This window comes from Ostrea edulis, chromosome 2, assembly GCF_947568905.1.
Source record: "Ostrea edulis chromosome 2, xbOstEdul1.1, whole genome shotgun sequence".
Classification (NCBI taxonomy): domain Eukaryota; kingdom Metazoa; phylum Mollusca; class Bivalvia; order Ostreida; family Ostreidae; genus Ostrea; species Ostrea edulis.
In genome coordinates, this window is record NC_079165.1 from 60418482 (window position 1) to 60443998 (window position 25517).

The following is a 25517-nucleotide window of genomic DNA, read 5'->3' on the forward strand; positions in this document are numbered from 1 at the left end:
CTACTGAGTTACTGTATACATTGTAAACTGAAAATGTGAAGGTAAATAGGACAAATGTCAATTTCCTCTTGTTTGGGACATAGTGATTCCCAAACACATCCTCTCATACATACAAGCTGTCTAGCTGTCTATGAAGTTGACATCTTTTTTATGTCCAGAGAAATTAATGAAAGGATTACAATATCTTATTAGTCCAACCTTAATTACCTGGTAGTTCAAAAGTTTTGTAGTACCTGTGTAATTGAAACTAATTTCAGGATTCCTTCTTTACATATAATTATTGCTGGTACTACGTAACCATTGTAATTCCTGGAATCAATGTCTAACAAGAGAAAATAGAAAACAACAACAGTATATGGTAATATTGCATGTAATAATGCCTAAAATACATGATATGAGTATATGAAGATAACAAATATAGTTATTAAGTGTATACCCTATTGTAAAAACATACTGGGCAGTACTGGATGGAATCACAAATCTATATCACTGAGAACCATTTCACCTTTAATGTCAGTATTAAATACTATCCAATAGATTTCCACCTTACAAAGTAAAGTGAGTGGTTCTAATACGGCATCGGGTGTCAGTTGGCACTGTTTATCACAGGTTGGCATGGTCAGTTTAATGGCAGTCAGATTGGAGTTTGTCATCGGTCAGTTATCACATCCTGTATGTCAGCTTTGACCCGTGTACCATTGACAGACTTCACAGAGTGCTGACTTGAGGCAAGTTCACTAACCAGTAAAGCATCGGGGTTCCTGTTTTCAAATGAAAGAAAAAGATGAATATAAACAAATGTCAGTTGACATTGTAAAACAGAAGTCTTCAGGTTGACACAACTGCTGAACTTAAACAAGAAATGATATTGGTCTAGATTGTGAAAAAGTGAAGATAACAAATAGCAATCAGTCTCATAACTCTTAAAAGAAAAACAAAATTAAGAGTTGGGCAAACACGGACCCCTGGACATACATATACATGTATAAACATTTGATATAAAGTTTTGGTATTGTGGACTTCTGAAAGAGCTATAAAGTTCTTCAGCAGTATAATTTGGCTCAAATTTTGATAATTTAAAAAACAGATTGCTTATTTCAAATTTGATTTAAATGAATTAGTCATTGAATAAGTTAAATATACATGTACATGTATAAACCACTTATTATATTGGCAATGGATACTTAATCTACAACATTACAGACATTTTGATTTCTGCCATTTCTTCAACAGGCCTTTTAATGCAATCTGGTCATAAAAAGTGCAAGAGCCATGAGTGTACCATCAACTTTATATTTGCAAAATTATAATATAGTTTTACATACATGTATTTGAATTTGACCACATGGCACCCATACTTTCTGAAGCCAAAAAGCTTAGAAAATACTGAATTTTTCATTTAAAAATGATTTGATTTGCACATGGCATCGATGTTTTTTTATTGTAGGCATAAAACTGCTACAGAGATCTAAATTTCTTATAGCAATAGAAAAAAAAAATCACCCACTTTGTGATAACATTCCAAAATAGAAATAAGCATTTGGGACATGAATTCCATTTTTTTTCGTATAAACTATATCAACATTGAAATGACTAAATACTACATTAATTCAAAAATATTGAATCTAGTCCTTTAGTTAAAGACAGAGAAACTGTTTACAAGATACATGTAAATGTAGCCCCTATGAATTGCAAAAGTACTGTAAAGGAATTCCAAATGGAGTAAAGTAGTGCTGGATATTGACCTGAAAGAATTCTCCATGGTGCTTCTTTGTAACTCTTGCATTAAGCTTCTTTTCTCATTGGCCATTTGTCTCTCTCTAACAGATTGTCTTGCTAACTGTCAACAGAAATATAACATGATGTGATTGATGAATGTTCACTATCTAACACTCTGCCTGTCAAGGCGAATGCATACAATTTTGAGACTAATTGCTTGGCTGACCTGTTTGGAAGTTTCAGCTGCTCTGGCTTCAGACTCCCTCATTCTCTCCTCTATCCTGTAGATGTTTTTAGCATAATCTGTGATCATCCTCTCAGCCTGAAACAGTATGTGTGCAAACTGATAATGTATTCTACTAAAAGAAAACCTATTACATGTATTGATCAGTGGCAGATTTAAGGGAGGCGCAGCTGGTGCCCCCCCCCCCCCTAAAATTTTCAAATTTAAGGTAAATCATGGTTACTTGTTTAGAAAAAATATACTAAACAATAAAAGAAGCAATAATTTCTTCCACTCCCAGAGAAATAAATGACAAAATCTTTTGATTTCTTGAACTATTTTATTGGAAGAACTTAATAATTTAATTTTTTCTAAAAACAAAAATTTGAGTAATTTTACTCACCTTATTAAAAATGATAGAAAATAGTACTTGTAAATGACTTAGATAGGAGATATATTTTAAGCCCTATGAAATTTGTAAAATCCAGGAGCTTTCCGGGGGCTTTGAGGGCCTCAAGGTGGCCCCCAGACCCCCTGCCTCATAAAGTGCCCCCCCCCCCCCCGTAATTGCAATTCCTGGATCCACCCCTGTTGATAATAGGGAAATTGCCTTTGATTTTGATATGACCAATGAAAAAAAATAATAATAAGGGAAATAACTGATAATTTATACTACGAAAAAAAAAAGAAAAAAAAACCCACCTATATTATTGATAAAAGGTGAACTATCTGACCAACAAAGAAATAAATTTTGATACGACTTCAAAAAACACTTCAAGGGGAACAACTTTTGATCTGACTTAAATACCTCCAGAGTCTTGGCCTGGCTTTCTCGAAGAAGAGATGTAAGCTCATCATTTCTCTTTTTCAGATGACTGACCTCAGATCTCATATCATTTATCTTGCATTCAAACTTTTCCGTAATAGACTGGCATTCCTCTTTCCATCTGAGAATAAGAGATAATCGAATTTCCATTACTTGGATCACAAAGGAAGGATAACCATATGCTGTGTAGCTCTTATTCATAGTAAGGAACTCAACTAACCAATTTATCTCGGTTTTCCAAATTCATAATGTCTAGTTATTGCATGTATAATCATTGGCATACTTTTCCTATTTAAACTACTTAAATTTATAACATACACCAAATTAAAAATAACCATCACATGTCTGACATTATAAACAATACCGATATATTTCCAGTAGTTAGTAGATTTCTAAACACGCAACTATCAAAAGTTGTAAAACTCGTACAGACCTTGCACTCATTCTCTGTTGTCCTTGTAAGAGGTTCCTGAGTTCTGCGATAGTTTTCCTGCTGGCGTCGTCAGAACACTGCAGTCTCACCTCGTAATCCTGTATCTTCTGCTGAATGTCATTTTCCAGGAAGGCCATCTATGAGATTTATCAACAGCTTTAGTGGTTTGATTCTGGCATTATCAACAAAACTAAATCCACCACTATAAGTGGAAGAATATCTCAAAATATTGTATCATTGAATGAATTAATATGAGATATATCTATATACTAGTGGTAGTGATATGGAATAAAATTTAGTAACTTTCCAATCACGTACAGATTCATCTTCATCCGTTCTCATTTAACACTGTTTTAGTGAGATCTTCTCTGTCATTCACTATCTATTTTCACTTTCATAAAGAATTATACAATTGCTTGTACAATGTATATAAATTGTCAATCCTTGTATATGAATTGAGCTTCTCGGTCACAGATACAGGCAAATAAGCATGTAACACTAGTTATTTTGCATTGAAAATGGTATCATTTGCTAGTATAAAACTACTGGTTGTGGCATTCATTTCTAACTTTGTTTAAAACTTGGAGGATGTATGTTGTCCATGAGCAGTGACTGTCTTAAATAAATTTATGAAAGTATTTTTTCATATTGGTTTGGGTAGTTCACAAAATATTTTTAAATGCATGATACACTCATTGATTGTCCAGTTAAATCAATTACATTGTACACGTAACATAAAAAATAACTGCCATTATTTTCTAATTGCAATAAAAGTTTGACTGTCTGTATTTGAATGTTGAGTTTAGTAAAGAATTTTTCTGTTAAAAGTTGAATACATCTCTCTCCCCATGTATTATATATAAATGTATGTATGTATGTGTATATATATATATATATATGTATATATATATATATATATATATATATATATATATATATATATATATAAAGCACAAACAAACAATTATAACACCCAACCTTACGTTTACCCCTAGGATCTAAACGATACATGTGATAATCAATATATATATATATATATATATATATATATATATATATATATATATATATATATAATATGAAATCACTGAAAAGGCCACGACACTGTTGGTTATTTAAAACTCAAATTTTCGACAGTCAAACTTTTATTGCAATTAGAAAATAATGGCAATGTTAATCTTACTTCGATTACACCAGTTACCTCTTTCTGGTACTTTCTTTGAGCTCCCTCTTTCTCTTTCTCAGCTAACACTACCCTTTTCTTCATTTCATCAACATCACTCTGTAATTTTATCCTCTCTTCATTTAAATGCTCAAATTCAGTGTCCATGGTGATTTTTCTTTTTTTCATTTCCATCAGCTCTTTTTCTGATTTAGATTTAAGTTGTTCTTGACTTAAAAAAAAAAGAGTATAGGAAAAGCACATAACATTTATTATAGTCACATAACATTGATTATATTCCCATAACATTAATTATATTTATGTACATGTAAATAGCAAGACAAAATAAATCAACATCAGTCAACATGTAGATTGTAAAAAAAAAAATGAAAACAAGACAGTTTCATTGAGTGTAAGACTATTTGATGTAGAGACATATTTAAAATACTTACTTCATCTCCTCTCTCTTCAGTGCACTTGTCAGATTATCCACTTTGACCAACAGTTCATCTCTCATTCTCTCTGCCTGTATAGCCCTCCTGTTAATGTCTTCATAAGAACCCTTGTCCTTTACTGCTTGTGCATGACCCTCTTTTAGAATCTAAAACAGACACATGGCATGTCCTAACTTCAAAACTGTTGCTGTAAATTGTCTAGAAAAGACTAGATGTCCTAGAAAAGACTAGATGTCCGTAGGAAATTTTCAGCAACCTACATTTGTTTATGTACACATCTACCACATTCACCTTTTCAGTTGTTCCACTAAATATGATTTTGTCATCATGATATTTCTCTCAGAAGAAACAAGCAGGTTATGGAAGCAGACTTACCTTCTCTAGCTCTGCCTCTACATTACGTTTGTCACGAAGTGCCCGCTTTATTTGCTCCTCTTTTTCAGCATTGTCCTAGGAAGATTATAATTGTGAATTTTTTAAATCAAATTAATTATGATGCATGTAATTTTGTCCTAATTTATGACAAATACTCAGAATTCTCCCCCCCCCCCCCCCCCCCCCCCCCCCCTGTCCATGAATTCTTACCATTTCCATGGTATGAAGTTCCACTGTCAGTTTAGAAATTCTTTCATTACACTGTTTTCTGACACTATCCACCTACAAATAATGTTTGTATTTTTATATTCAACATGCATGTCTCTAGCACAGAATATTTCTAACATTTCATATTATGGATTATACAGTAGCTGAATTATTTTAAAACAATCTCCTATATCTATAATTCTCTCTTTTGCAAATATTTGCAGAACCACTTTAATATTCTGAAAATCGCCATACAGAATAAAATATACATACCTCTTGCCTTGTTCTGACACCAGCATCATTTATCAACTTATTCAGAGCATCCTGTAATTTTTCTATTTCTTCCTCCTTTTGTTTCACCTCCATTTCTGCCTATTTAAAAAAACTAAACAATTATTTTAGGTACATGTACAAGAATTTTGCTACATGTATGTTCAAGGTCCATAACTCTTTCAATAATCAGTCAACAAATCCCAAATGTAATTGATTGAACTAAGTTCATGTATAAATTTTCAATTCAATAGCTAAAAGGATAGGCAAAAAAGTCCACAAAAGTGTTTGTACAGACAGATGCATGCACACTCACACAGGAAGATCACTATAGGGCATCTGCTAATTAGACAGAGCCCTAACAACTCTGAGCTGAAGGTGTTTAATTGTTTTCTCTCACCTGATCCTTTTCCAGCACAGAATTTTCTACCATTTGTACTGCATCTCTGACTTGGGCCACATAATCAAACTCTTTCTTTTCTAATTCATCCCTTAGCAAGAAAAATGTGCATTTAAAGATTTAAATTCAAGAACTGCCAATGAAATGCTTACATACATAAAGTTTGATGTAGCTGTCTTCAGCCATGTGTGGATGTTAGAACCAGCATAGTCAGTAAAACAGTTCACATTATTATCACATTGTAGATATCATTATTAGCCTATCATCACAATAGTCCATGGGTAGCACCCCAAACTAAGTAACCATACATATTCCCTTTTTAAGTCTCTGACTTACTAGGAAGTAATTTTTGTGTTTAGTACATGTGTACAATACAAATAAATACTTACCCTCGTTTCTTTAACTCGGAAACTCGTGCTTCTAATGCAACCTTTTCTCCTTTCACATCATCCAATTCTTTTAATGCTGATGATAATCTAAGAGAATGAAATATCTTTAAGAGATACCAATGCGTAATCTTGTGACTATCAATTTCAATCACTGTCTTCATAAATTGTGTGCATATTTACATTTATAATATTCCGCCAGATGAATGAACTGTTACTAGATGCAGTTGGCGGAAAGAACACATTTAGAGTGATATACAGAGAAAAATTCCCATTATCTCTCAACTAACTTGTGTGAAGTCTCGTCCATTATTTTCTTCAGTTCTCCAACTCTGGAATCAGACATTCCTTCCTTAAAGATGACATCTGCAACTTCTTGATCCTGCATTCAAAGTCAACAAGATAAAGCCTATAATTCTCTCTGTTAACCTCAGGTACAAAACCTTCTATCAGTTACAGTAAAATTATTTGGAGATTTCATTCTTAAGTATTGAGAAATGAGATAATACAACATAATCTGCTTATAGACTTAATGTGTGGATTTGGAGATCAGTATTCTAAACAAATATTTTAATAATGTGCACCTGTAAAACTTTGATACTTTATAATAACTGCATGCAGTTTCTTTAACAATATCACTGGACAATTGGTGCACTTTATACTTCACTACCCAATTGCATATAAACATGTACATGTAATAATTTGAGATTACATGTTTGCCATCTTATGAGGATATGATCCACATAGATTCTACACCATAGTTCAAAAACAGGTGTGTATATCCGATGAATTAGTTTAATGAAATTAATGATGAAATGTTCTGCAACATTCTCAACAACTGAGTAAAATAATGTTGATGCCCCTCCTACCGCAACCACAATCCCCACCACCACATACACACTCTGAATGAAGGGTATCACATATTTCATTTGATTATCACCATCAGAAAGTAGGGTTTCTTACTGCATTCCTCAGTGTTAAAATTCAGTAATACCACTTTTAGCAAATAAATCACCCATTTTCAGACTATTAACAATTAACAACTATGTGACTACTGCTTGTCCCTGATGACTACATGTATTTGAATACTGTTAGTTCCTGATGACTACATGTATTTGACTACTGTTAGTTCCTGATGACTACATGTATGTGACTACTGCTTATTCCTGATGACTACATGTATTTGACTACTGTTTGTTCCTGATGACTACATGTATGTGACTACTGCTTATTCCTGATGACTACATGTATGTGACTACTGCTTGTTCCTGATGACTACATGTATGTGACTACTGTTAGTTCCTGATGACTACATGTAATTGACTACTGTTAGTTCCTGATGACTACATGTATGTGACTACTGCTTATTCCTGATGACTATATGTATGTGACTACTGTTTGTTCCTGATGACTACATGTATGTGACTACTGCTTATTCCTGATGATTACATGTGACTACTGTTAGTTCCTGATGACTACATGTATGTGACTACTGCTTATTCCTGATGACTACATGTGACTACTATTTGTTCCTGATGTTTCTGATGACTACATGTGGTTACTGCTTATTTCTAATAACTACATTTGACTATTGATCTTTCTGTATGGAGCACAGTGTACCTTCCAGATGAGTTGCTGCTCCAGATCCTTGTTGGATCTTTTCAGATCTCTGGCCTCCATGTTGGCCACATCCAGTTGTTCTCGTGTGGACCTGTCAGTGGAGGAAAATATCATCAAAACAATTTCCAAAACATGACAAACATTCTTAATATTGATTTCCAATTTTCTTCATCAGAGCACGGGTTTGAACAATCAACCATCAATAGAAATACTTGCCTAAGATCATTCTGCAAGGCATCAATTTCTTTGTTCAAAACAGACACTGTTTCAAAATATTCTGACTGCATCTAAGGAAAAAATTAATTCAGAATAGAGAAGAAGTTTTACAAGAAGATTAAAGGAGATTTGTTCTGAGTCATTCTCTCTTACCTTTTGTTGGTACTACACGTTACAGAGTACAGTCACTCTCTTACCTTTTGTTGGTACTACACGTGACAGAGTACAGTCTCTCTCTTACCTTTTGTTGGTACTACACGTGACAGAGTACAGTCTCTCTCTTACCTTTTGTTGGTACTACACATGACACAGTACAGTCACTCTCTTACCTTTTGTTGGTACTACACGTGACAGAGTACAGTCACTCTCTTACCTTTTGTTGGTACTACACGTGACAGAGTACAGTCACTCTCTTACCTTTTGTTGGTACTATACGTGACAGAATACAGTCACTCTCTCTCTTACCTTTTGTTGGTACTACACATTACAGAATACAGTCACTCTCTTACCTTTTGTTGGTACTACACGTGACAGAGTACAGTCACTCTCTTACCTTTTGTTGGTACTACACGTGACAGAGTACAGTCACTCTCTTACCTTTTGTTGGTACTACACGTTACAGAGTACAGTCACTCTCTTACATTTTGTTGGTACTACACGTGACAGAGTACAGTCACTCTCTTACCTTTTGTTGGTACTACACGTTACAGAGTACAGTCACTCTCTCTCTTACCTTTTGTTGGTACTACACGTGACAGAGTACAGTCACTCTCTTACCTTTTGTTGGTACTACAGGTGACAGAGTACAGTCACTCTCTTACCTTTTGTTGGTACTACACATGACAGAGTACAGTCACTCTCTTACCTTTTGTTGGTACTACACGTGACAGAGTACAGTCACTCTCTTACCTTTTGTTGGTACTACACGTGACAGAGTACAGTCACTCTCTTACCTTTTGTTGGTACTACACATGACAGAGTACAGTCACTCTCTTACCTTTTGTTGGTACTACACGTGACAGAGTACAGTCACTCTCTTACCTTTTGTTGGTACTACACGTGACAGAGTACAGTCACTCTCTTACCTTTTGTTGGTACTACACGTGACAGAGTACAGTCACTCTCTTACCTTTTGTTGGTACTACACGTGACAGAGTACAGTCACTCTCTTACCTTTTGTTGGTACTACACATGACACAGTACAGTCACTCTCTTACCTTTTGTTGGTACTACACGTGACAGAGTACAGTCACTCTCTTACCTTTTGTTGGTACTACACGTGACAGAGTACAGTCACTCTCGTACCTTTTGTTGGTACTACACGTGACAGAGTACAGTCACTCTCTTACCTTTTGTTGGTACTACACGTGACAGAGTACAGTCTCTCTCGTACCTTTTGTTGGTACTACACGTGACAGAGTACAGTCACTCTCTTACCTTTTGTTGGTACTACACGTGACAGAGTACAGTCTCTCTCGTACCTTTTGTTGGTACTACACGTGACAGAGTACAGTCTCTCTCGTACCTTTTGTTGGTACTACACGTGACAGAGTACAGTCACTCACCTGGTGGGCTTGTTGTTCTACAACTCTCCACTGATGACTGTCCTTTTCATTCTTTAAAAACAATCATAAAATAATACAAATGTGTATCTGTACAGTAGTTGCAATTCACATATTATAAAACTCCTTTAATTAATAGCAGTTTTCAGATATCATACATTAATTTTAACAAATTTCCTCATGAATCTGTCATTACAATGCAAAATGGGTTTTTTTCTTCAAAATTTATTCCATGATAATGACTGTTTACTATAAATCATGGATCTGATTAAGGAATAAATGTCTATCATGAGTAATAAAAATAATGGATGCATGTTTCACATCCATTCCTTACACATGTATTTCCATGAATTGTTTGTAATTCAACACCACATTTGTTTCATGTGTAAATATAAGTTTTTATGTAAAGTTGAAAAGTCACTTACATGTCACAGTTTTCATCAAGATTTACAAACAATGAATCATCAAAGATTTATTAATGACAAAGCTCGAGTAAATATATGTATCAGGAAAATGAATCATATCCCATTGATTAATAGTGTTTATACACGATTTCCTGTTCATCCAGGGACTCCTACCTGTAGCTCATGCTGAAGACGATCTATTTCTTGGTCAGCTTCTTGCCATCTTTCTAAAGCTGCATCTTTTTCCTATAACACAATAAATCTTTCTGTTACTTATAATTCTTCCTAGTCGTGTTTACTTGGTGCATTTTTCAAAAGCATGTTCTTTACACATTCTAAAACTCTGAAATCCTTTAAATTTATGTAGGTCAAATTCTGTAGATTGCTGATTTGCAAGGAAATAAAGTCATATGTCAAGATCTATACAGCTGTGTAATAATTTGTTTAAGTTAAAGATATGTAAAGATGGATTTAATAACAATGGTTGATTTTTTTGTTTTGTTTTTTAATTAAGTGGTCTGCATAAAAAATAATAATTTCAGTGTACCTGTAAAGCACTTTCTGCCTGCATTTGGAGGTTCTGGAAGACCTGTTCCTGGTCATTAGCAGGAGAGAACTCATTATCCACAGTTCCTAGCTGCTTCTCTATGGACTCCCTTAACTGTTGAACAAGTTTGTTGTTCTCGGAAACAACTCTGTCTAGTTCAGGTTTTAGACGAGATAGTTCTTCCTACGAAATAGAGTTCTAGTCTAATCACCTGTGTACAAGTAACTTACACAAGAGGCAAATGATTTTCACTTTAGTGCCATAAAAGGAAATGCATTCACAAGATAGTGCAAATTAATATGCAATGTAAAATTAAACTTAACATACATTTAAATAGTGGATTTTGTACTGATATCATAAATCATAATATAATGGTTCAAATCTAGAGGGAATTCTTTATAAGATATACCTTCAGAATGTCTCTATCTTGCTCCAGTTCCTGAAACTGTTGATCATATTCTGCTATAAGCGGTGACAAAACACTGCAATAACATGGACTTATTAGTCACCATTCATCAAATTAATCTTAACTTCTATTTGTGTTACGTCATTGAATCACTCTTTCAAGTTTTCTACAGTCTTATGGACAACATGGTTGTTTACATTACACATGCAATTTCATATAGCTCTAAGGATATATCTTCTCGCTGTTAACTTCTGTCATGCATTAACATCTTGCTTTGCAAAATGAAAACACAGATCTTTATATATGTATTCACATTTATAGATCAACATCGAAAGGTACCTTTTTTCTGTTAACCATGGTGCAGGAGGGCCAGGCTGATCAAGAGGAGTCTAAAATAACAATAGCTTCTTAATTCATGTATTACACAGTATGAGTAGTGTAAAAAGATTGTCATATCAAATGCATTCTTTGCTTATCTCCTTTATCTTTTCTCCATTATTCACAGAAACATATTATATGTACCCTCCACATTTAATTCAAGTCTAGAGCTTTTGATCAAAACAAAATATTCATAAATTGCTCTGACTTTGTGATAAGTTTTAATGGAAATCCTGCATTCCTTGAATGTGATGGGAGAACTAGATGTGTGTTACCTCTTCTTCTCTCCTTAATTCATGATGTCTGTATTTAGCTAATTCAGCATTGAGTCTTTGCACTGAAAAATAGTTGTTTATTGTGTAAAACTCGTGGAATTCCTTCAAAAACTATATGGTTACATGATGGTTATTGGCGTGATTTACTAAATACAGCAATATACTATATAGCAGGAAATTAACTCACGGAGTTAATTTTCGCTATATTCAATGAAACAAAATTTCCGCAAATTTCACATTCAGTGAATTAATCTTTCATATTGATATATTTAAAGAAATAAATTGAAGAATATTAAGATTTGTTTTTCCACGAATTAAACCGACCGCGATATGTTGCTAAATGAAAAAATTATGATTTTTTCCGATCGCGATATTAACCTGCTATACAGTACATTAACATCACATATGATAAGAGATTTGTACTAACAATTGCAGAAAAAAAGGCAGATGTGCAAATCAAATCAATTATTGGTCTCATCAATTGAATATGATGCATGCATTAATTCAATTATTGTGCAATAATTGAACTGATGTGTACATCAATTGATGAGAGCAATAATTGATTTGATACACACAATAATTAAATTATCAAAGATATCTTCAATTATTTGAGTTCTTGTTGATTTGGAGCTTCATAAATATTTTCCGGTGCAATTCATATTTTGGAGAGGAAAAATTCATTTTGTATGCAAAATGCAGCTAGCAGCTAGATCTATAGACGAATTAAACGGCCTGTCCACCGTCAAAAAACAAATATAAGTTTGATTTTACATATTTTCTAATCTTTGGTAAATTCATTATGTATAACAAAGTTCACAATTCGGTATCAAGAATAATTCTGTAATGCTAAAATATTCGTTTGGACCTGCACAAATGAAACCCGCCGCAAGCGTAAGTTAAAATCTTTATACCTTGATCTTTCAGAAATTCTATCTGCTGGTCTTCCATTATTATCCAAAAACGTGTAAATCTGGTCTAAAGCATCTGTCACATTAACCCTAATATATGATTTCTACGGATTTTTGTCTTCGTGGTTTTAAAAATTCCTTCCAAGTCGCCATATTTGTAAACAAACAGGCCCGGGCTGAATAAATGGCCTTTAAAAGCTTCCTTGAATATTTATTCGAAAATATCTTTAGAAAAGATATATTTTAAAATAATTGGCTATGTAATATATTTACGAATACTATATTTTTTATTTGTTTATCTATTTATCTATTTATTTTGGCACATGGTCATTTTCTCCGACACATGGAAGTCACATGATTTTTCAAGATGGAGGAGGTGGATAAGATCATTATTTTCTCCCTTCGAACAATTGGCTGGTAATTGAATATCTTGGGTTATTATGGATATGTATCCAGAAATTTGAAGCTTTTTGTACATTGCTTATTAGAATTTTGCTGTAGAGTAGGCGTAGCTGTTGCGTAAAAACTGTCCTTGCGTATGCGGCGTATGCAGCTGTAGCCTTGAAAACTGGGGGTGGCAGAAATTACCATGCGATGGATGTTTACGATGTTTTAGATTGTAATATAAAATTATTGACAGTGCTGTTTGATTTTTATTGTCTATATTTACATTAGAGTAAAGAAAACGTAATGAAATTATTCAAATGTCAGACATGCAATTTTTTTTACAAAATTATGTTACACTTTCATGGTCATGTTGGATTCAAGGGCGGATCGAGAGGAGGAAGGGGGGGGGGTCTTTTTTGTTGTTGTTGGGTTTTTTTGCAGACCAATTTTTTATTTTTATTTTTTTTTTATAAATTTTTAGAGTTATTCAGTTTTCAAGAGTCTTTGAGTATCCTCAAGATATTCCCTAGATTTGTTTTCCTCGCCTGCCATGAACTCACATATTTTAATCAAATGCATTTTCCTATAAATGGTTGTAGTGATTCCTTTCTTTGAAAAATAGCATTTTAATACAGTAATTTGATAACAATAGAAGTATTCCATGCTTGTTTACTTAGTTGTTATTGTAATCCGGAAATGACATGCCCTACAAATTACGTTCAACACGCAATAAAAGTCAGAGTGGATCCATATCTTGAAAGTCCCGTATTGCATCATTCAATTTTATCAATGCCAGTATATCATTTAATTCTAGGATAAATAAGACGACACACTGATATATATTTACGATATTTTCGTCAGATACAAGTATCACTTAAAAAATCTTAAAAAGTTTATATAACGTAAAAGTTTTGTTTAAGAAGTAGACAATTTTGAAAGAGAAAAAGAAGAGTCAGGAAATGCTCAGAATGCAGGATTTTGTACCATTTACCCCAAAGTTTCTGGCCCAGACCTTAATGGGAGTCACCTTTAAATCAGCTTTTTTTATTTCATTCTTTTTTTATTTCAAGGTTTGAGTATGGTGATTAGAATGACTAAAACTTTGGAAACAAGTAGTAAATAAGTTAAGCATTTTCACGTCTAAAAAACTCTCAAGATCTCGGAGGCACTAAAGATGGTATGAACACAAGCAAAAGGTGTAAATGGGGTAGAGTTTGAGGTTGTGAAAAGTATGTAAAAGATCAAGTGCTAGACCCCCCCCCCCCCCCCTTTCACAAATTCTTGGATTCGCCTATGGGTTTCATGATAATAAAGTCGATTGATTTGTGTGTATGTTCTTGACCTTTCATTGTATAATGAATATTGTCCATTGTTACTTTTTCTAGTGACATTGAGGATGAAATTGTTAGTTTGAAGCAATTCTCAACTGAGCTCATAGTATCGTCTGCTGTCCAGTGCATCAAGACTATTTTGAAGCAAGATGTTGATTTGCCAAATACTCTGCCTGGTGGTATGTCAGCCAGGTTTCGTGTTGGAACTGGACTTGCGAACTACATACAGGTATTTGGGTTCTTGAATAATAAGCAGACATTCATTACTTGTCTGTACTATGAATGTGTTGTAAAAAAATTTCCCAATTGGTTATAAATGTCATTTCGATATAGAATGCTTCTGTATCACATCTACTTTTACCACCATGATAGGATTTCTTATAGATTATTCAGTTATGAAACATTAAAACATAATATTGTAATTCTTAAAGGAACTTGGATACAAAGGAGAAATTGGATATCAGACATTTTTATACTCCAATGAATCTGAGATTAGGAAGGTATTTATGTTTTTGGTGGATAAACTTCCTAAAGACACCGCAGAAGCAGCAGAGGAACCCCTTGGTGAGTCATTTTTGCTTACTCTGATATGATGCTTAAAAGTATAGTCAACAAAATACAGGTGACTCATAATAACTCAGTCCCCAAAATACTTACAGAGATCAGGATTTTAAGTTTTAAGAGTTGGCTAACTCTGGAAATCAGCAATCTGACAAATGTATTTCAAATCTAATACTGAAAGTTTACTCAGTTTGGCTGCTCAGTCCTTGTGTAGGAAGTTGTTGAGCGATACTTGCCATAATCACATTTTAACAAAATCAGGTTTGATTCATTTTGTATTGTAGCTGAAATTGGCTCTTCTCTTAACAATGTCCAAATTCTTATCTCACTTTATCTTTTCAACATTATAATCTCAAAGTTAATGTCCATGTTTCATACCTTATACAATGCAAGGGCTCAAAATTAACATATGAACGTCAGTCCGTGATTGGTTAAAAGTCTGATGGACTGACTGGCATTTGTTTTAGTCAATCCGATGGGACTGATCAATTTTCTAAAACATCATTTTGGAAAACATACTTATGGAATCTTAAACACACATTTGGCATTCCTCTGTAGATATCAGACGAACCAGATTAGTAAATATAAATCTCATATAAGTGTTACAATATCATCTATAAGGCATATCAAGTTCCGTTAATTTATTTTAATAAAAAAAACATAAACAAAATATGTTTGATTATTTCTGAAAAACTCTAGTGGACTGGTAAATTTTTCTGCGGACTGGTTGAAATTATACCCTATCAGTCCGGCTGGACTGGTGACATAAAAAGTTAGTTTCAAGCAAGCCCTGAATGCTAATATAAATCATCTTAATTGCCGGATTTAACAGTGACAAGTAGGATATCACCAGTATAGTTCTACATATAGTATAAACACCCAGTTAATGGTACACATTGCCAATGCAAGCAATAAGCGAAATATGTATTAATATATCGTGACCAGATTTTACTTGAAGAAATAAAGAATTTTTAGAGATCGAAAGTTCTTAAAATTGAAAATAAATTTCCTTGACAGTTAGAGAGAAAAATCAAAACTGGGACTTCACTTTGAGAGATTGAAGTTTGATCCATCTAGAGTCACCTGTGTCTTGATTTTTCTGTGACCCTTGAGCAGCTTGAAATTGGCTTATATGTCTGACATCTGGTCTGTCATCTCCATCCCTCAAATTTTATGTATGTTTGAATCTTATAAAACATTACTTTTTGGGGGGATTTTAGGATTCTTTCTTTACTTTGAATCACCTGGTGAACATTATCCTTTCACCTTTTAATACAGTAATGATTAAAATGAAAATTCAAAATGTTTCAGTCTATGCAATATGTGAATGTATTTTATTTCTAGTTCAGGACCAGTTATGCTTGTTAACTTGTTGACTTTGATTTACAGGGTCTTCTGCTTTGCTACAGAGAGCAATAGCATCCTCTGTGTTGAGACAGATGAAATCACCATGGATTTCTCCAAATCTGAAACAAGATTCCATCACATGGAGGGGTAAACCTCTTATGTGGCAGAGAGAGGTGAGAATGCACTGTCCACTGATATTCATTTATTTATTCTTCATAATTTTTATTTTTATTTTAAAGATGCACAAAAGATTTTCGTTTATTTATTCTTAATTATTTTTGATAATTTTAAAGATGCATGAAAAATGCAAGTGTCCTATATAAAAATAAAAACATTCTGTGCCCTTCTAGGAAAAAAGCAAATCTTTATTTGATATATTTCAGGGATCATGTGCCATGTGTAATTATCGTGCATGTAAATTAAAGTCCCCGAGTGGTTCAGGAGATCTAACAAAGAAAGTGCCAAAAGGTGAAATAAATTATAAAATGTTTTTATATCTGTCTTTAAACTCAAACAAGGAAAATTTATTGATTTACTTTAATGAATATTTCATTCAATACAGAAAAGGATTGGTCAACATGTTATAAATGTCCTTTCCATGAATATAAACTAATTACAAAGTAATTAGTTGCAAATTATACCAACGCTGCTAATCAAATGTGTGTGTGCTTGTAATATTGCAACAATCTCAAGATGTTGTGTAAAAATGCATCTTTTCACTATCTAATTATTTTCTGTAACTTTTCTGTTTCCAGAATTAAAGTCTTACTACTCTGAATGTCTTCCATATATAACAAACCAAACAACAAATCATAAAGATACAGCCCCGTCAATTCTAGAAGAAATCGCCAGTGAAATTTCTGCTCAAATGGAGTGGGAAAATGAATGGAATAGCCAAGGACTTGCAACTAGACTCTCAGAAAAGGCATGTGAAGAGAGATCAGTAGAAAATGATATATTAATTGCATCGTTAAGAAGAATTTCCCCCCAAAACTTAATCCCCTGTATGAACTAATTATGACTTATATATTTACATGAAGATTTTAATATGATAAGTTTACTCTGAGATATTATAAAAAGTGGAGTTGGAGTTCATGTCTATAGTTTAGTTTGAAATGCTAGTAAGTAATTGATGGTTCTAAATGTTTGTATAATTACAGGATTACAGAGCCAAAAAGCGACAAAGAATACAGAAACGGCTGGCTGAAACGCTTCGTCAGGACGTCAAGAGAAGTCAGGAAGTGTCATCCTCTCGTTCCGCCCAGAATCTACAGCAGGTTCTAGACAAAATGGCAAGTCGAACCTCCTCTGCCAAAACCAAAGGGTCACGATTTACACACACAGAACAGCTAGTATTTGCTAAGGTAAGTTTAGTAAAATGTTTATAAGAATATTGAATTATATTAATGTATATGTATTATATGATTTTAAATGCATTGTACTCAAATTCTAAATATTTAAGGCATTGGTCATCTTGTGACACTGATTGACATTAATGAAGGACTAAAATTCCACAAAATTCTCTAGATTTACATGCAAATATACATTGTACATGTACTGGTATATTTGTTGATTATTTCATTGATAGTTTTGGAACATGTATATATGTATATTTAGTGTTTATTGTCTGTTTTATCCATTTTTGAATGCACACTGTCTTTTAATACAAAAGTTAAGTTTTCATACTTCATTATCGATATTATAAAATTTGATTCCTCCCCTTCCATTAGGATGAGGCATTATCACAGATAGGAACAGAGGCAGAAAAACCACACACTGAGGAGGTGAGTGAAAGTTTACCTACATCTGTAAACCAAGAAATTGAAAAACTGTGGCCTTAACCTACTTGTATGTTATATTTATGATAAAATATCGGGGGAAATTTGTATTTCAAATAAGTACAGATTAAGAACCAGAAATTATGTGTCTTTCTTTTGTTTTGAAAATTTAGGAACTTATAAAACAGCGTGAGGAGGAAGTGCTAGAAATAAAACAAGAACTTGAAAGTGTTACCTCTAAACTTGATCAATTAGATCTGGAGGTCAAAAAGTTTAATGCTGGTGTGAAACAGATGGAAGAGGAAATCAACACACAATCCAGACAGAACTCTGACAAGGAAGAAAATTATAAAGTCAAGAAAAGAACCCTAGATCTTCTACCAGATGCTGAGAATAATATTGCTAAAGTTCAGGTAAATGAACATGTATTTTCACAATCAGAAATGTATTGAAATAGCACAAATGAAGAGTGTAGGAAGAATAAGATCATTTGATTTATAAGGAAGATAGTTTAAACCTTGGAATAGGAAATAACACTAGATACAACGTCTTATTCATTCTGATCTGTTATGTTGTATGTTTACATAGAGTAACATAGTAACACAGAAGCATAGGTGTATTTTGCAGTAGTATTTTGTAGCATTATTCATTCATTTTCTATTATTTTAAGGCCATAGTGGATTCCAGTGCACAGAAGTTAGTGACATTGGCTAATCAATGGGAGAAACACAGGGTGCCTCTCATACAACAGTTCAGGGAACTCAAAGAACTCAATTCCAAAAAAGAGGTTTGCTGGTTTTTCACTGTCTGCTGAATTGCATTGATGGTGGATTTATAGCTAAACTCTAATTTGTCATAAAAGTGTTATGATTCAATATCCATGTCATTTGTAATGGTGTAATTCTTCCACAGTCAGAGGCAGAGAGGAGGTTAGAAGAAATTAAAGCGTATCGACAGAAGATGAAGGAAGTAGCAGACGACGCCAGAAACAAAGAGGAAATGCTTAAGCACTTGGTGAGTGCCCCATCGATTGCTGCCACTCACATCTCAATTGTTTATAGCATCCATGTACATTCAATTAAAAAATTCAAAAGTAGATTCCAGTACTTGATACTAATTCATTTTGTGTATGGAACCATAGAATGCTGAGTACACTAGTATGAAGAAAGATGAGAAGCGATCTTCCTATACCAAGAGAATGATGGAAATTATGTCTAGCATTAAGAAACAAAGAGATGAAATAGAAAAGGTAATTTCAAACTTGGGATTGAAAACTTGGAAAGAATTACTATAAAGGAAGATACAGTGAATGTGCTTTGTGGGGGAAATGAATTTTAAAAATTAGCTTGAATAAAAGAGAAAAAAATTAACTTGTGGGATTTTAAGAATTAACTTGAATAAAAGAGATTTTATGTAAATGACAGGAAACAAATTTTATGTTTAAAGATGGATTCTTCTCATATTTATTGGATGCTTTGATATATGACATTTTGTATTGAAGAATTATAGAATGTATACATTCTTTTGAGACACAGAAAAATGGGTGTTGTGGTTTTTGTTTTTGTGTCAAGATTAGTATCAAGGTCACAATCATTTTTATGTACTATAGGACCTTAAAATTTCATTAGAGTAGGCATAAATTGTTTATGCTAGCGATTTCTTACAATTATGTCATTTATTGCATAAACACTATAAATGAATAAGTTTCTGTCTTTTTGCAAAGCTTCACTAATAAACATTGGCAAATTCAATATAAACATAAAATGTAGGCTAAATTTCCCCATATACATGTATTTAAATTTTTGCACCTTAATTGTTATTTCTTTCATACTTCTACTGCCTAGATATTTTGGAGTTTTTTTTAATGTTATTAGACTGGTTTAAATAAAGTTCACAATGTCATGAATTTAAGTAGGGGTCATATAAGGAAGAGAAAATTATCTCAGGGTTTAATTTCTTAAGATAAGATATGGAGTTGGGCATCTAACATGGCCTGAAGAGGGATAGCAAGTTCATAATATCTTGAAAATTTACTATACTCTGTTAATTTTGTCAGTTACATCTCATTTCCATCATGTTATTTGCTGTAATTTTGCTCTTCTGAAGCTAAAATTGGTACTTTAAAATTTTTCAAATGAGGGAATAAAGAGATAGTTTACTGCCAGTTGATTCCACTAAGAAGAAAGAGTCCCCAATACATGTAATTCAAGTTCCTCAGACCCCAATTTATCATTGAATATTACAACTATAAGTAAGAAAGAGTACTGTGACCTTATGATCCACAAGTTTTACAACTAGAGAGAATACACACATATATCTTCTGATTTAAATGATGACAGGAGTCCATCCTGAAGAAATGAAGACTACATAAATGTTCCCTTATAAAACTTGTTTGCTGTTTGTCCTGATTTATAGGTGCTGATTGATACCAGATCTATACAGAAAGAAATAAACAACCTGTCTGGAAAACTGGACCGAACCTTTACAGTCACTGACGAACTTATATTTAGAGTAAGTAACAGTCACCGGCGAACTTATATTTAGAGTAAGTAAAACAATCTCTGATGAATTTATATTTAGAGTAAGTAAAACAATCTCTGATGAACTTATATTTAGAGTAAGTAAAACAATCTCTGATGAACTTATATCTAGAGTAAGTAACAATCACTGATGAACTTATATATCCTATTTAGTAACAGCCATCTCTTTCATGGAGGATTCTCTGATTATTCATTTTTCTTTGACAATAATATTCTGGAGGATCTGGTTAATTTATGCATATCATTCTGTACCGGTAATCACAATGGAGACTGTGCGTGGTTAGGTGTGTAAGTGAATACTGATGTAGAATGCTTCAGGTTTGATACTGTGTGAGTACATTCTGTAGGAATGTTCTGCTCTGTTGTTAATAAGTGGGAGCTTCATCATTTACTGGTTTTGTTTTTAATGTAGGATGCAAAAAAGGATGAATCTGTGAAGAAAGCCTACAGACACCTAGCAGCATTACACGAGGTACTTGTACATAGCTATTATCGATTACAGTGGAGCCTCGGTAATCCGGACGCCATTAATCCGGACGCTTCACCTTCTGGACGATTTTTCTAGGGAACGGAATTTTTATACATTATATTGCATCATTAATCCGGAAATTCACGTTCCGGATCCGGACGGTCACTTTTTACTGCAAAACGTTATAATGAATTGAAAATTGTACCGTTAATCCGGACGGTAATTTTGTTCAGGGGAGGTCTGTGTCGGACAATTTTAGCAAGGCGTAAATTATAAAGAAAACAAGCCACACTGTCTAATTGAAGTGATTACCTGTACCCTGTCAACACCTCTCTCCAATTAGGTGGTGTGTGATGATAAGTCCGTTAGATAGCACGTGCCGATCGAGACATTGTGTTGCCAATTTTCGCACATAAGATCGTTATTGCGTGTAGTGTTGAATTTTGTAAATAAATCTGTAACATATTATTTTATAGTCTTGATCAATAGCCTAATAGTATTAATAAATTAAACATCATGCCGCAATGATAATTTTTTTAACTGCTACACATGTCAGTTATGCTGATTCGTAAATTGATATCAGCTTATTCAAATCTAAAGAGTCTAGACTATACTTCTAGATTCTGGATTTTATACTGTTGATTGGCGTGAAATATACATGTATGTTCATGCACATGTATATGTAGTATAAGGTTTTAACGTTTAGAATGTTATGCATGTAGAATGTACCTGTGTACGATTGATTCTTGTTACGATATTGTAGAGCTTTATTGCTTTCGAATTTTTAAACTCTGGGTAGAAGTGAGAAAATTACCATTTTAAGGAAAATGACAATTAAATTCTGTATGTACCTGTAATGTTCACCCGAGTTTTGTTCCGTTATTATCGCATCATGAAAATAATAGGTGCGCGTGACTAGATCAAAGCAGTAGCAGGTCTTGATATTACAAGCTTCAATGATTTTGTTCTCGCGATATTGTCTTGGATAATTATAGAATAAGAAATATAAACTCTGGCAGATTGAATTTTGGTTAAAGAATGTTGTCAACTGACATGATAATCACGAAATTCTTATATCAACTTTGGACGATGAAGATTGTTTTAACAGACCGCCGAACCCGTGAATCGTGACAGATGGAAATTACCGGCCTCTTTAAGAAGTAAAAGTGTGATGAAATGTTTGAAGTGTAAATGATTATGTTAGTTACTAATGATTTATTTACTTATAGTTACATAAAGTGCTTCATTATTTGTTTTAGTGCATACGGTACACAGTTTTCTATATTAATTTGTAAGGATCATATGTATGTACAATGTAAGCACAGGCAAATACACTGAACACGTACATTAAATTTTAGTGCTTTGAAATGCATGTAAATGTTAACATTATCATAATTTATTTCTAATGCAAATGGTCAAATCCAATGATAGAATGTGTTTAATTCACTATGCATCAATAAAGTAGGCTCATATTGGTTACTTATGTAAAGATAGAAAATATGCGATTCAATTATCCGGACGCTTCATTTATCCGGACGATTTTGCTGGGAACCAAAGTGTCCGGATTAACGAGGCTCCACTGTATTAATGGGGTGAGGAAATATAAGCTTGTTTGCTGATTTTTATTTGATGTGCTTTTGTTTTAGAATTGTGAACAGCTAATGAAGACTGTAGCTGACACAGGTGTCATCATGAGAGAAATCCGAGAACTGGAGGATCAGGTAAAGAACAGACATTATTCATGAGCAGTTTTCATATAAAGGAGTGATTTCTTAGAAATAGAAAAAATTCTTTCTAACTCCATATCCACATTATTATCTTATAAATGTATAGAAAGTGTATTTATTTCCATTGATTAGAGTTAAAACTAATGAATTATCAAATAAAATATATAGGTCGACATCGTACTTTTTAAGATGTGAGACACACATATCAATGTCAGATAATTGGTATTTTCCTTAAACAACGTTATCAAAATTTCACAAAAAATGCTTATGATGATTATAATAGTATAATAGTATTCATTACAATTTCATGAAACTGTTTCTTTAAATATACTAAATGTGAAAAATAAAGGAATTCTATCGCATAATGGAAAGAAATTTATGAAAACAGAGTTATTGCCCTTGGATTCAATAAAAAAAAATTCTAACATATCATTGATTGTTCATATAATAACTATCGGAAAAGACTCCAACAAAATTTATATCCCTATTATGCATAAATCTAAATAAATCATTAATTTTGCAAAATCTTATCACATCACATGCTGGTGGAATTACTTTAAAGGTACAATCGGAACATTACTCAGCCTATTCCGGAGAATAAACTCTTATTTATTCTCCAGAATAGGCCGAGTGATGTTCCGATTGTTTAAAGGTAATTAAGGTTATGTAAAAGTGTACAAAATCCTGTTAATGTGCACTGTCATTAGTTTAAGATGTACTTGTGAAACAAGTTTGTTACCTGACTTATGACTGGGGATTTTAGTGGAAAATAGGACTACGGAATTCTGCTGGGGTTTTTATTTTATGTATAAATATGAGTACACATTATTTCTTCCTAGATTGAAAATGAGAGTAAAAACAAAGTTTTATCAAACTTGGAGAAAATTACATCAGACTACCAGCAAATGAAGAAGGAGAACCATTCTATGATAGAGAAGATAAAACACAAGTCCTGATGATGTTGACTGGTACCCGTACCTGTAGACCCACCGCTAAGGCATTGTATGTGATGCATTATTTCATACTATAGACCATATCTCTGTGATAGAATTGTTGTCAGAATGGTGAAATGTTATTGTTTGTTTTGAGGCATTCCTTGTAAACTGAATACATTCTGAAGTCTGTGTTTGTACGTTTGTAAGAAAGCTCTTCAGGACTGCTCTTCTTGCTGTGATTATGATGCAATTAATAGTATTGTAATGAAAAGTGTCCCCTATTGAAGACATGTTATATGTATTTGCTGAGTTTTCTTTTCATTGCAAATTACATTGCATATATCAAAATGTGTTGCAGTACAAATGAATAAAGAGAACATTCACATTGTCTTCACAACTCTCATGTGTAAACTAAGAAAAAAAATTATTTTAAAGGTCTTTATTATTTTTAAAATACTGTTACAAGAACATTTGAGATAGGATGTTCAGACGGTACATGTGTACCAGTGTTCATGTATATGTATCTTTACAAAATGAATTTTCTTAAGGTTGCCAAAGACAACAGAATTTTCCTATTTAATGCCATACACAACTTGTTCTTCTTTTGTCTAATCTCTAAAGTTAAAGAATTAAAACAGATCACTCACACATCATGAGAATGCAAGATGAAATTTAGTGGTTGACCGGTTTCGACCAGAAGGCGGTCATCATCAGAACAAGTTTACATTGAATTGATTTACTGAAGTAAAAAATGTGAACGTTCTATCAACAAACAAAAAAATGTGCAACGTAAATACAAGTACATTCAATGAAAAAATCATGATTATTTTATTATGTTTCTTGAGTATCTTTCTTAAACCTCTAAAGTATCCAACATTAGTTTTTCATAATACATCACATCAAACAATGCATAGTTTACAGAGACTGTCCATTAGATTCCCAATCTGTACCAAGTGTCCATACATGTACCGAGTGTCCGAACAATGTGCTTGTACATGTACTATTGTACAGTGTCCGTACATGTACTATTGTACAATGTGTCCACTATTCATAAGCTTTGTCAGTATTTATTGAAAGCTACAAAACAAAGGGTAGCACTATGTGTAAACTGTCATTGATGAAGTTTCATTTTTCATTAAATTTATTTCTGTTTATGAACTTATTTCTCTGATAATATATATTTACATATTGTAATAATTCTGAATCCTCTGCCTGTATGGTACACAGTGTATCTATGAGCCACGTGGCTCCTTTGGTTAATAAGCAATAAAAGCTACTTCTGTACAGTGTGTTTCTGTATATGTTATACAGTTTCTGTACCTGTATTTTTTCTTGTATCGACTGTCCTGTTTTTCTATTCACGTATCATGATTTTATAACTCTTTTATGTACATTTATGAGACTACGATACTGGTGTGTATCTCCATTGCAGGATTTTATTTGAGGAAACTACAATAAAGTTTGAGATTTATGCAGTTACCTGTGAATCTGATGAATTGACAAACATATTATGTAACTTGTGCAATATACATGTATGTTACTATTAGTATATTTAAAATCATCAAATATGATTATGATGAATATTATTGTTTTCATTTAGAAACATTGTGTTAATAAACATAACAATTCCAAGTATAAAACAGCTTGAAGCCTGACAGAAGAGTTGTTGT

At 33.1% G+C, this 25517-nt stretch overlaps 2 protein-coding genes across 2 annotated transcripts; one reads left to right on the forward strand and one right to left on the reverse strand.

Moving 5' to 3' along the window:
• Positions 1 to 354: 354 nt before the first annotated feature.
• LOC125679031 (sodium channel and clathrin linker 1-like) lies at positions 355 to 12953 on the reverse strand. The gene is made up of 22 exons (XM_048917916.2): positions 12776 to 12953; positions 11865 to 11926; positions 11551 to 11600; positions 11215 to 11287; positions 10806 to 10988; positions 10433 to 10504; positions 9858 to 9908; positions 8293 to 8363; positions 8077 to 8167; positions 6747 to 6838; positions 6460 to 6546; positions 6071 to 6161; positions 5674 to 5772; positions 5404 to 5475; positions 5194 to 5268; positions 4816 to 4964; positions 4403 to 4595; positions 3202 to 3338; positions 2751 to 2889; positions 1946 to 2041; positions 1746 to 1840; positions 355 to 761 (listed from the first exon to the last, which is right to left on the reverse strand). Exons 1-22 carry the CDS (start codon positions 12810 to 12812, stop codon positions 650 to 652), a joined length of 2127 nt encoding a protein of 708 aa, XP_048773873.2. The 5' UTR covers positions 12813 to 12953; the 3' UTR covers positions 355 to 649.
• A 135-nt stretch (positions 12954 to 13088) lies between these two features.
• LOC125679032 (coiled-coil domain-containing protein 22 homolog) lies at positions 13089 to 25502 on the forward strand. The gene is made up of 16 exons (XM_048917917.2): positions 13089 to 13189; positions 14545 to 14719; positions 14922 to 15054; positions 16441 to 16571; positions 16782 to 16866; positions 17154 to 17323; positions 17559 to 17762; positions 18129 to 18182; positions 18350 to 18589; positions 18847 to 18963; positions 19089 to 19190; positions 19318 to 19425; positions 20592 to 20687; positions 21129 to 21188; positions 22832 to 22906; positions 23752 to 25502. Exons 1-16 carry the CDS (start codon positions 13140 to 13142, stop codon positions 23866 to 23868), a joined length of 1917 nt encoding a protein of 638 aa, XP_048773874.2. The 5' UTR covers positions 13089 to 13139; the 3' UTR covers positions 23869 to 25502.
• Positions 25503 to 25517: the final 15 nt, after the last annotated feature.